Raw genomic sequence first — 13,298 nt, 5'->3', positions numbered from 1 at the left:
CCCCCCCCCCCCCCCCGGTGGCCAGCCAGGGAGGCTCCCTGCCGGCCAGCATGCAGCTGCAGAAGCTCAACAACCAGTATTTCAACCATCACCCCTACCCCCACAACCACTACATGCCGGATTTGCACCCTGCTGCAGGCCACCAGATGAACGGGACAAACCAGCATTTCTGAGATTGCAACCCCAAGCACAGCGGCGGCAGCACCCCTGGCGGCTCCGGCGGCACCTTGGGTGGCGGCGCGGGCGGCGGCAGCGGCGGCCGCCCAATGTCATAGACACTGATATCATCGACGAGGAAGTGCTTATGTTCTTAGTGATAGAAATGGGTTTGGACCGCATCAAGGAGCTGCCCGAACTCTGGCTGGGGCAAAACGAGTTTGATTTTATGACGGACTTCGTGTGCAAACAGCAGCCCAGCAGAGTAAGCTGTTGACTTGATCGAAACCTTGGCGAAAAGAAATCAAACCTCCAACTTCAGTGTGAATTAAAAAAAAAAAAAAAAAGAAGAAAGAAAAAAAAATCACATTCCCTTAGACACAGTATCTCACTTTTCAGATCTTGAAAGGTTTGAGAACTTGGAAACAAAGTAAACTATAAATTTGTACAAATTGGTTTAAAAAAATTGCTGCCACTTTTTTTTCCCATTTTTGTTTCATTTTGTAGCCTTGACATTCACCTCCCTTATGTAGTTGAAATACCTAGCTAACTTGGTCCTTTTTCTTGTTTGTTTTTACTCCTTACTTCCTCACTTTCTCCAGTGCTCAACTGTTAGATATTAATCTTGGCAAACTGCTTAATCTTGTGGATTTTGTAGATGGTTTCAAATGACTGAGTTGCATTCAGATTGACGAGTGAAAGGAAAAATTGCATTTAGTTGGTTACATGAACTTTGAAGAGCAGATATTACTGCACAAACTCTGCCGTCTCACTTCATTTTTTTAACTATGCATTTGAGTACAGACTAATTTTTTAAATATGCTAAACTGGAAGATTAAACAGACGTGGGCCAAACCGTTCTGGATCAGGAAAAGTCATACTGTTCACTTTCAAGTTGGCTGTCCCCTCCCCCATATGTACAGACAATAATAGGATGTGGAATGTCGTCATCAGTGGCAAACATTTCACAGATTTTTATTTTGTTTCTGTCTTCAACATTTTTGACACTGTGCTAATAGTTCTATTCAGTACATGAAAAGATACTACTGTGTTGAAAGCTTTTTAGGAAATTTTGACAGCATTTTTGTACAAAACATTTTTTTGAGAAAATACTTGTTAATTTATTCTATTTTAATTTGCCAATGTCAATAAAAAGTTAAGAAATTAAAAAAAAAAAGACCCCAAATAGCCAAAGAAATCTGGAAAAAGAAAAACAAAACTGGACACATCACATTTCCAGATTTCAAGTTGTACCAGAAAGCTATAGTCATCCAAACAGTACGGCAGTGGCACACAGGTCAATGGAACAGAAGAGAGAGCCCAGAAATAAACCTAGGATTATACAGTTAATTAATACATGACAAAGAAGGCAAGAACATGCAATGTGAAAACAGTCACTTTACCAACGGTGTTTGGAAAACTAGACCCCTACGTGCAACAGAATGAAACTGGACCACTTTCTTCCACCCACACAGACTGAAATGGGTTAAACACCTAAATGAAACCACAAAACTCCCAGAAGAGGGGCTCCTGGGTGGCTCGGTTGGTTAAGTGTCTAACACTTGATCTCACGGCTCATGAGTTCAAGCCCTGCATCGGGCTCTGTGTGGACAGCATAGAGCCTGCTTGGGATTTTCTCTCTCTCTCTCTCTCTGCCCCTTCCCCATTCATCCCCCCGCCCCCGTCTCTCTCCCTAAATAAACATTTGTTTAAAAACTCATAGAAGAAAACATAGGCAGTAAGCTCTTAGATGTTGATCTAAGTAATATTTTTTTTGGTTGTATCTCCTCAGGCAAGGACAACAAAAGCAAAACTAAACCAATGGGACTACATCTAACTGAAAAGCTTCTGCACAGTGAAGGAAGCCGACAAAAAGAAAAGGCGACATATTGAATGGGAGAAGCTACTTGCATACAGCATACCCAATAAGGGATAGATAACCAAAATATATAAAGAACTCATAGGACTCATAAGAAAAAAAAATTAACAAATGGACAGAGAAACTGAACAGACATTTCTTAGAAGAAGGTGTGCAGATGGCAACAGACACAGGAAAGATGCCCCATGTCACTCGTCATCAGGGGGAATGCAAGTCGAAACCACAATGAGACACCACCTCACACCTGTCAGAGTGGCTACTATCAAAAGCACAAGAAATAAGCGTTAGTGATGGAGGATGTGGAGAAAAGGGAACCCTTGGGCACTGTTGGTAAGAATGCAAACTGGTGCGGCCACTATAGAAAACAATATGGAGATTCTTCAAAATTTAAAAATAGAACTACCTTAGGACCCAGTGACTGCACTACTAGCTATTTATCCAAAGGGTATAAAAATGCTGACTTGAAGGGGCACATGCACCCCAATATTTATAGCAGCACTATCAACTATAGCAGCTAAATTATGCAAAGAGCCCAAGTGTCCATCAACTTGATGAATGGATAAAGAAGATGTGGTATACTTACAATGGAGTATTACTCAGCAATTAAAAAGAATGAAATCTTGTCATTTGCAACAATGTAGATGTAACTAGAGTGTATTATGCTGAGCAAAATAAGTCAGGCAGAGACAGACAAATATATGATCTCACTCATATGTGGAATTAAACAAACACAACAGATGAACATGGGGAAGGAGGGAAAAATAAGAAACAGGGAGGCAAATCATTAAGAGACTCTTAAATACAGAGAACAAACTGAGGGTTGCTGGAGGGGTGGTGGGAGGGGGATGGGCTAAATGGGTGATGGGCATTAAGGAGGGCACTTGTTGGGATGAGCCCTGGGTGTTACAGGTAAGTGAGGAGTTACTGAGTTCTACTCCTGAAATCAATACTACACTTTGTTAACTAACTTGAATTTAAATAAAATTTTTAAAAACGAAGATGTGGTATAAATATATACAATGAAATACTACTAAACCATATAAAAAGAAAGAGATCTCGCCATTTGCAACAACATGAACAAACCCAAAGGGGATTGTGCTCAGTGAAATGAGTCAGACAGAGACAAGTACTGTATGGTTTCATTTTTTGTGAAATCTAAAACCCGGAAGGAACAAATAAAACAAAACATTCACGGGTACAGAGATGAAACTGGTGGCTTCTGGGGCAGGGAGCTGGGAAGGAATGGGTGAAATAGGTGGTGGGGATTAAGAGCACAAACTTCTAGTTATAAAATAAATAAGTCACAGGGAATTGCATCAATAATATTGTAATGACTTTGTAGGTGACTGATGGTATTTCAATGAACCCAGGTGATCACTTTGCAGTTTATAAAAATATCCAATCACTGTCCTGTATGTCTGGAGCTAATATAATATTGTAACCCATTTATAATTCAATTAAAAAGAAAACTTACATCCACATAAAAACCTGTACGTTATCGTTCACTTGTAAAAGTCAAAAGCTGGGAATAACCAAAAAGTCTCTCAACAAATGTTGGGTTAAACTATGGTACACGCATTTTGTGAAAAATTCCACAACAAAGAGGAATGAGCTATTGATATACGTAAAAACTTGGATGGATTTCTAGCACTTTATACTGAGTGGGAAAAAAACCAATTTCCTAAGGTCATATAGTGCATGATTCCACTAGTATGTAAAATTATACACCGATGAAAATATCAAGGAGATGGAAAACAGGATGGTGGAAGAGGGTGGGCATGAGTGTAAATACATAGCGTGCAGGAGAGCTCGTGATGATGTCCTAGTTCTAGATCTTCATTAGTGTAGGGGTCGTACAGATTTGTATCTGATGAACTAGTATAGACAGCACACACAGTGTCCTGCTGTCCGTGTCCTGGTTTAGACAGTCTACTACAGTTAGGTAAGGTGTGACCATTGTGGGGAAAGCATATGTGAGACTCTGTGACATTCTTTGAACTTCCTGTGAATCTATATTTCAAAATAAAAAGCTGAAGAGCACCTGGGTGGCTCAGTCGGTTAAGCGTCCAACTTCGGCTCAGGTCATGATCTCCTGGTTTGTGAGTCTGATCTCTGCGTCGGGCTCTGTGCTGACAGCTCAGAGTCTGGAGCCCGTTTCAGGTTCTGTGTCTCCCTTTCTCTCTGCCCCTCCCCTGCTTGTGCTCGTGCTCTCTCTCACATGCTTTCCAAAAATAAACATTAAAAAAATGTTTTTAAGTTGAAAATGTACACAGCTTTTTAAATCCAGCTGGAATTGATATGTGTGAGTGGTTCAATGTAGAAAGTTATCTTCCTTTTTTCTTATGGATAAACAATAATCCCAACACCTTTTTTGAAAAGTTTCTCCTTTCCTCACTGTTTTTCTGTCCACAAGAGGTATTTTTTTTAATTTATAATGTTTATTTATTTTGAGAGGGAGAGAACATGAGCAGAAGAGGGGCGGAGAGAATCCCAAGCAGGGTCTGCACTGTCAGTTCAGAGCCCAACACGGGGGCTGAACTCACGAACTGTGAGATCATGACCTGAGCCAAAATCAAGAGTGGGTGGCTTAAACCGACTGAGCCAGTCAGGCGCCCTCAACTGCAAGTATTTTTTAATTGACATTTAATTCATACTCCATACAATTCATTCATTTAATGTGTATAATTCAATCTTTTTTTTCTATTCGCAGACATGTGCAACCATCACCACAATCAACATTAGAGTTTTCTCGTCACCTAAAAAACAAACTTATAACCACTCCCTGTCATTCCCTCTACTGTCACCCCCAGACCCACAGCCCTAAGCATTCACTCCTCTATGGATTTGCCTCTTTTTGACATTTCATATAAGGACTCATACAGTATGTGGTCGTCGTGACAGGCTTCAGTCACTTAGCTTAATGTTCCCAAGGTTCATTCGTGTTGTAGTGTGTGTCGCTATTTCATTTCTTTTTAGGTCCAAGTAACAGTTCATTGTATTTACGTATCATATTTTTGTCTAGCCATTTATCAATTCATGAACATTTGGATAGTTTCCACCTAATGGCTATTTTTCAAATGTTTATTTTTGAGATGGGGAGAGGAGAAAAGAGAGGGGGACAGAGGATCTGAAATGGGCTCTGTTCAGGCAGCAGAGAGCCGAACGTGGGCCTCGCTCTCATGAACCATGAGATCGTGATCTGAGCCAGAGTCAGAAGCTCAACCAATGGAGCCACTCAGGTGCCCCCCTAATGGCTATCATAATCCTGCTATAAAGTTGTACACTGTTTAGTGTGAACATATAGTTCATTTATCTTGGGCATTTACCTAAGAGTGGGACTGCTAGCTCAAATGGTAACGCTTCTTAGTCATTTGAGGAACTGCCAGACTATATTCCAAAGTGACCCCATGATCTAATTCATCTAATTCTTACCAGCTGTGAATAACAATTCTGATTTCTTTACATCCTTGTCAACACTTGCTATAATCTGACATTTTTATTCTAGCCAAACTAGTGAGTGGAAAGTGGTATCACATATGTAAATTCATGCTTTTAATGAATTTAAAATTCATTCCCACTGATTCTGCAATTTGCATATGTCATATGTCAAGTAACCACTTACATGTAGGCCTGTTTTTGGATTTTCTATTACATCCTATACATCTGCTTGTCTATCCCTGAACCAATACACGATCTTAATCACTGTAGTTTTATAATGAGCCCTGATATCAGGTAGAGCAAGTTCCCCCATCTTGTTCTTATTCAAGAGTGTATTTTTTTCATGTTGATCCAATTAAAAAGTGGTATTTTTAAACTGAGGTTGCATTGAATCTATCCAATTTGGGGATAACTGACACCCTCTACAATAGTCAGTGCTCAAATCCATGAACATGGTATGTTGCTTCACTTATTTAGGTTTTCTTTACTGTTTCTAAAGGTTCCATAATATTCATGGTAGAGGTCTTCCACTCCTTTTTGAATTTATTTATGTGAATTTCATATTTTTGATACTTAAGAATGTTACCTTTTTTTACAAATGATTTTTGTATGTAGATGGTATTCAGAAATTAAATAGATTTTTACATAGACTTCTGTATCCAGGAATATCATTAAACTATCTTATCTGAAAATTTTTATATTACTTGGAATTTCTTATACATATTTAAATTTATTGCCATAATTTAAAACACTTATTTCAATGTCTGCAACATCTAGCAATCATTTTCAGCCTTTCTTCTTTTCTAATACAAGTTTTTAAGTCTATAAAGTTTCCTCTCAATAACATTTTAAGGGGCACCTGGATGTCTTGATTAAACATCTGACTTCAGCTCAGGTCATGTTCTCACAGTCTGTGGGTTTGAGCCCCGCATTGGGCTCTGTGCTAACAGCTCAGAGGCTGGAGCCTGCTTTGGATTCTGTGTCTCCCTCTCTCTTTCTCTGTTCCTTCCCTGCTCACACTCTGTCTGTCTGTCTCTCTCTCTCAAAAAAAATCAATATTAATAAATAAATAATAAATAAATAACACATGAATATCACCCCACAAATTTAGATATTATACTCTGTTCAATTCAATAACGTTTAATTTCTATTACAGCTTCTCTGACTTGGAAGTGTTCATTTCCAGGCATGTGAAATTTTTTCCTGGTTAGTGATTTTTTATTTGTAGCTTAATTTAACTGGGGTCCATGAACATACTTTATATTATGTCTTATACTGGAAAAAAAGTGTTCATCGAGATACAATACAATACCCCCTGACTTAGCCAAACTACAGAGTTCAAGGTCCTAGTCCCCCAAACTGCCCTGATTTCTGATACCAACTCAAGTTCAGGGGGTTCCTAATACCACCCTCAGGCTCATCAATTTGCTACAAGAACTCATAGAACTTACTGAAAGCTGTTATACTCACACTCACAGCTTATTACGGGGAAAGGATACAGATTAAAATCAGCCAGAGGAAGAGACACGTAAGGCAGAGTGCAGGATGGTTCCAAACACCAAGCTTCCATTGCTCTCTCCTCATGGAATCAGAATGCATCACCCTTATAACATTGATGAGGGACAACATGCAGAGAAAAGTCCCCCCAAACCCTCGTGTGTAGAGTTTTTATTTGGGCTCCATTACTGAGGCCCACATGGCAATCTCAGTCTGTAGATCAGCTGACACTGCAAAACCAAAGCCCCAACTGCGAATCGCACTGTTGGTCTACCTGGCATGGCCAACCTCCATCCTACGGTTATCAGGTAAGGCTGGTCAGCCCCCAACTTAAACAAAGGCACTTATATCAGGTGTGACATGTATCATCTCCCAGAAACCAAGGGCAAAGGCCAGACCTTTCAGGCAAGGCCAGATTCTTTACTGCACACTGTAAGTCTACCCTTTTTAATTGTAACAATTCAATGGTGTTTAGTATATTAACAATGTTGTGCAATCACATACATTAATTCTAGAAATTTTCATCACCCCAAAAAGAAACTGTAGCTACTACTGGTCACTTCTCACTTCTCCCTCATCTCTCTCCTGAGAGACTTTGGGAACCACTAATCTTCTGTCTCTATGGATTTGACTGTTCTAGACATTTTGTATAAACAGAATCATAAAGCTGTGGCCTCTTATGGCTGGCTTCTTTTACTTGGTATGTTGTCAAGGTTTGTTTATGTTGGAGTATGCATGTCAGGACTTCATCCCTTTTTCATGGCTGCATATTACTCATGTGTATGAATGTATTACATCTTGTTCATTGGCTGCTGCACATTTGGGTTGTTTCCACTTTTTGACTATTATAAATAATGCTGCTGTGGACATGCCTGCACAAGTTTCTGTGTGGACCTACGTCTTCAGTTCTCCAGGGCAGATAACTCGACACAATGCTGGCCTCTGCACAGAGAAGCTTGATGGTGAACTGGCACATTAAGACAGGTGCCCGCAGGGCTGCTCTCCCCTCCTGGACAGATGGACTCAACCTCAGGACTACCTGTGTTGGGAGCATCTGGGTCCTGGGGCTTCTGAACTCCAAAGACAGAGAGGGGTGTGTTCCCAGACTTAAAAAGGAGGTCTCTTGAACCCAAACTAGGATACTTGCAAATAATGAAAGGAAAAGAGAAGTGTCATGAAACCAAAACTAAAGAACAGAAGGACCATAAGGAGTCACCTGCTCTAGCCCTGAATCTGACCCTTTAACTGCCTCTACAATACCCCACTGAGAGTCAGCAGGGGCTCCTGAAGGCCAGCAGGGAAGGGGAACCTTCTCTAGCCGAGGCAGCTTCTCCAGCCTCAAAATAATCAGATAGGTCTTCCTCAGGCTGAGTTGAAATCTATTTCCCTGTGGTCTCCATCTTAGGGCGATATAGAACATTCTTCTTCTTGTTAGCCAACTAGTCCTCTCAGAAGTCTGAAGGGTGTATGGAAACCAATTTGACAATAAACTATTTTTTAAAAAATAATAATAAAATAAAATCCCCCCCAAAAAAGAAGTCTGAAGGCAAACCCATTTTCCTCTCTTCTATATGCCCCTAATGTCTTGTCTTCAGCCAAAGGCAAGCAAATGCTCCTGTGATCAAGGCCAATTACAGAGCCCTGTAAAGTGCTTTATAATAAACCCCAAGAGAAACTGAATCAACACATCCTTCTCACAGATGAGGATCCTGAACCTGAGCCTGGCTTCAATAGATTTCTCCACTCACTCAGCGTCCAGACACGATGCTTTTACGTGAAACACAAAACCAGCCACTCACCGGCTTTGATGGCTGTCCCACAGCCGCTTCAAGCCTTGGTCAGCCAATCCTTCCAGAATGAAAAGATGGATCTTGCCATCCATCAGGTGGAAGCCAGTGAGCACATCCAGGTCCTGCCTTTCCTGGATCCCCACACGCATCTTATAGGCAGATAGTATCTGCTGGATGTTCCCAGTAGGGTAGGAGTCCAGGTCAAGGGCCTTGGCATTGATCATGGTGATGTCCTCCAGCAGGCTGTAGAGTGGGGAGAGCTTCCTGGAGTAAAACACGAAAATGATGCGGCCAAACAGGGTGCCCATATGTTCTGGGTCAGGGGCTTCAGCCCTGCCCTGCAGTGGCACTGCAATGTCCACCCGCAGCTTGAGCTGGGAGTTGGCCTCGAGGTAGTTGCCCATGGGCACTGGGTTATGCTGGAAGCCATCTGTGGGGACCCGAAACCCCACAACCTTCCTCCTCCTGCCATCCTGGCCGTGGTGTGTGGGCTTGGGCTCACACCTGTGGATGGGGACAACCAAGTTCAAGTACTTGTGGCCAAGGAGAAGGTCAGCAAAACTGACCTTGGCAACCCCATAAGGGTCCCACATCTTGTTTTGGGACTCGAAGGGGTTGTTCTCTGTCTCTTCCGGAGAGATGAGGGCCTGGAGATTGAGGTATGAATCCAAGGGGTCATCCCCAAACAGGGCGGGCTTCTGGGAATATTCCTCTAACTTGCGATCCCTGTCGTGAACTTCCACAACCATGGGGGGGCCCTCCAGGTATTCCCTCAGGTCACTGGGCTGTATTGCTCCAAGAAAGATGACATTGATGTCCTGGAAGTAGATGTGTGTTCCGTGGGGCTTCCCCTCCGTCCTGTGAACTGGAGTCTTAAAGAACTGGTACCTGCAGTACACTGGGGAGCACAGCCGCTAGGAGAGAGGGAGGGGACAGCATGTCACTGGGGTACAGTGGTGGTCACTCTGCCTCCCCTTTAAGGGAAGACTCCCACAGGGGCTCAAATCCTCATGCCATATGTGTCACCTGTAGCCTGGTGGCCTGGATTTCCTCATCCACAAAATACTGACGAAAGAGCCTTCCCTGCCAGGATTAAGTGACATATGTGAAAGCCCCAAGATGGTGCTGACACAAGACAAAGACTTACTAAGTATTAAGTCACTATTTCCTCCTCTCAAACTGGGTGTCATGAAGACAAGTTATGTGCATTTTGCACACCTGTATTTTTACTTCCAAGTCCAAGGCGAGGTGCAGCAAAGGTGGAGATAAGTGGCTTTTAGGAAAGGTAATCCGTATTTCCCAGACATCCATCGGGAGGGCTGGCATGGGCTCACCTTCAGCATATCGCCTGCTAGTCAAGGAGAAAGATACAAGGTGAAGAAAGACTCAGAGGTCTGGGGCTTTAAAGGGGTGTGGAGCATGAGATGGAAAGGAGGGACAGAAAACAGGGAATCTTGCAAGTTTTAACCTTGGTGCTAAGATTTTATTATCACAAGTTAACCCTTATGCAAGTGTATGATCTGAAGTCATACTCCACGTGAACTACTGACGCCCAGGGGCAAGCATGGAGACAACATTCTGGTTTTGATTTTAAGGTCATTAAAGAGCTCAAATCTGCCATATCGCAGTACGGGGCCACAGCACCATATACCATGGCGATCATAAAATCAGTGGCTGACAAACGGCTCACCCCTAGTGATTGGTACACGCTTGCTCGAGCCACCTTAGCCTTATCTGGAGGGGATTATTTGTTATGGAAATCAGAATATGGTGAATCTTGTAAGGAGACTGCTTGGCAAGCCAGTAATGGGTGGGACTTGGAGATGCTAACAGGAGAGGGAAATTATGCTAGCACTGAGATACAGCTGCCGGCTTGTTTGCTCAAATACAGACAGCTGGGATTGAAGCCTGGAAAAAGTTGCCAGCTAAACGGGATCATAGCTCCTTTTTAACTAATGTCAAACAGGGTCCAAATGAGCCTTTCACTGACTTGGTACATAGGCTTCTTACGGCAGCGGCAGCGGGGCTATCCTTGGTAACGCCTACGCTAGCTCCGACTTTGTTAAACAATTGGCCTATGAAAATGCAAATTCCGAATGTCAGGCAGCTATTAGATCCTATCATAAAAAGACAGATCTTTCTGGTTACATTAGATTGTGTTCAGATATCAGCCCGCCTTACCAGCAGGATTTAGCAATGGCCGCAGCCAAATCCTTAGGCCACCAAGGCAAGGAAAAATGTTTTAGATGTGGCAAGGAAGGGCACCTTGCCAGGGATTGTAAATCTAGTTCATGGGTCGCTAATCAAAGCCTCCCTCTTAGAGTGTGTCCGCGATGTCAGAAGGGCCGGCATTGGGTTAGGGATTGTAAATCCAAGACAGACTCACAGGGTAACCCATTACCACCCCTGCAGGGAAACGGGAATTGAGGCCAGCCCCAGGCCCAGAAACCCAGACAAACCTCTGGGGCAGTCAAGTTTGTTCCCACAAACAATCCGTTTCTGACCTCTGCAGAGCAACCCCAGGAAGTGCGGGACTGGACCTCTGTCTCGCCGCCCGCACAGTATTGACCCCCAAGATGGGAGTCCAAATCCTAGCTACTGGAATTTATGGTCCCTTACCCCCTAAAACTTTTGGTTTAATTTTGGGACGCAGTAGTGCTATAGTTAGAGGGCTACATGTCTATCCCGGAGTGATAGACAACGACTACATAGGAGAAATAAAAATTGTGGCCTCCTCCCCTCAGGAGATTACCACAATACCCTCAGGACAGCGCATCGCACAATTACTTCTGCTGCCTTTTCCTGCTGCTGACAACTCGCTTAAAAACTCAAGCCGAGAAGCCCAAGGGTTTGGCTCCTCCGATGCTTATTGGGTACAGCCTGTTAACACCCAAAAACCCATGCTTACACTCTGGCTTGATGGCAAAGAATTTCAAGGCCTAATAGACACAGGAGCAGATGTCACCATTATTAAAAAAGAGGCCTGGCCTTCACAATGGCCCTTACCCCCTACCTTAACCAACCTTAAAGGCATAGGACAGAGTATAAACCCAGAAAAGAGTACAAAATTACTGCACTGGCAGGATGCAGAAGGAAATCAGGGAGACATTCAACCTTATGTTATTAATTATGTTATTCAATATGTTATGTTAATTTGTGGGGGCGAGAACTTTTAAATCAAATGGGTATCATTATGTGTAGCCCTAATGATTTGGTTACAGCACAGATGCTAACTCAGGGATTTAAGCCGGGAAAGGGACTTGGAAAAAATGAAAACGGTATTACCCAGCCTATTGAGGTACAAAATAACCATCAAAGAAAAGGTGTTGGAAATTTACCCTAGTGGCCATTGACATGCCTGTGCCCCATGCAAATAAAATCACTTGGAAGTCTAATGACCCTGTGTGGGTTGATCAATGGCCTTTATTTGGTGAAAAGCTACGAGCGGCACATCAGCTAGTACAGGAGCAGATGGCTGCTGGACGCTTAGCGGAGAGCGAGTCCCCATGGAATACACCTATATTCGTCATAAAAAAGAAATCTGGTAAATGGAGATTGTTGCAGGACCTTAGGGCAGTGAACTATGGTCCTAATGGGTAAACGCCAGCCAGGGCTTCCCTCTCCTGTGGCTATACTTCTAGGGTATTATAAAATTGTCATAGACCTTAAAGACTGTTTCTTTACCATCCCCCTCCACCCTGATGACCAAGAGCGATTCGCTTTTAGCGTGCCCTCTGCTAATCTTAAAGAGCCCATGATAAGATATCAATGGAAGGTTTTACCTCAGGGCATGGCTAGTAGCCCTACCTTGTGTCAAAGGTTTGTGGCAAAAGCCATTCAAAAGGTACCGGATGTTTGGAGGGAAATATATATTGTACATTATATGGCTGACGTTCTCCTGGCAGGGAGAGACAGGCAGCAGGTGCTGAAATGCTTTGATGACTTACAATCGTCCCTACAGGCTCACGGGCTGCAAATAGCCCCTGAAAAGGTGCAGTTACAAGACCCTTACACTTACCTGGGTTTTCAGATTTCAGGAGCCCATATAACTACTCAAAAATTGGAACTCAGGTTAGACACTCTACGGACACTCCACTATCCACCTGATAAACTCCTACATTTCCTTAAAAATCATGAATTTATATTTCCAACAAAAACCTCCCAACAGCCCCTATCACAGGCCTTAGTAGTTTTTACTGATGGATCCTCTATTGGCGTTGCGGCTTATACTTTTAAGGATCAGGTCATAAGTTTTTCCACCCCGTCCACTTCTGCTCAACTTGTGGAGCTGCACGCAGTTATTGCGGTCTTTTCCGCTTTTCATGACAGACCTTTTAATCTATACACAGACAGTGCTTATATAGCTAACTCTGTACCCTTGCTAGAAACTGCAGCCCAAATTAGACAGAGTTCAGGGGCCGCTCCTCTTTTTATGCAACTTCAGTCTTTAATTCATAAAAGAAAAGATCCTTTCTTCATTGGTCATTTAAGGGCTCACACTGGCCTTCCAGGCCCGCTGTCCTTAGGTAATCAAAAGG

The 13,298-nt window shown here is 42.9% G+C and overlaps 1 protein-coding gene and 1 pseudogene across 4 annotated transcripts in view; one reads left to right on the top strand and one right to left on the bottom strand.

Annotated features, from left to right (window-relative positions):
- The window catches only part of LOC115273205, an 845-nt pseudogene extending 224 nt beyond the window's left edge, over positions 1-621 (top strand).
- Positions 1-13,298, bottom strand: part of KIAA1257 (KIAA1257 ortholog) — a 67,293-nt gene that overhangs the window by 26,296 nt on the left and 27,699 nt on the right. For all 4 annotated transcript variants that reach the window (XM_029916173.1, XM_029916175.1, XM_029916172.1 and 1 more), the window contains one exon: positions 8,770-9,674. In XM_029916173.1, coding sequence (XP_029772033.1) covers positions 8,770-9,674 — 905 coding nt within the window. The remainder of the gene's footprint in view (positions 1-8,769; positions 9,675-13,298) is intronic.

This window comes from Suricata suricatta, chromosome 12, assembly GCF_006229205.1.
Source record: "Suricata suricatta isolate VVHF042 chromosome 12, meerkat_22Aug2017_6uvM2_HiC, whole genome shotgun sequence".
NCBI classification, from domain to species: Eukaryota; Metazoa; Chordata; class Mammalia; order Carnivora; family Herpestidae; genus Suricata; species Suricata suricatta.
This window is presented reverse-complemented; position numbering and strand designations above follow the sequence as displayed.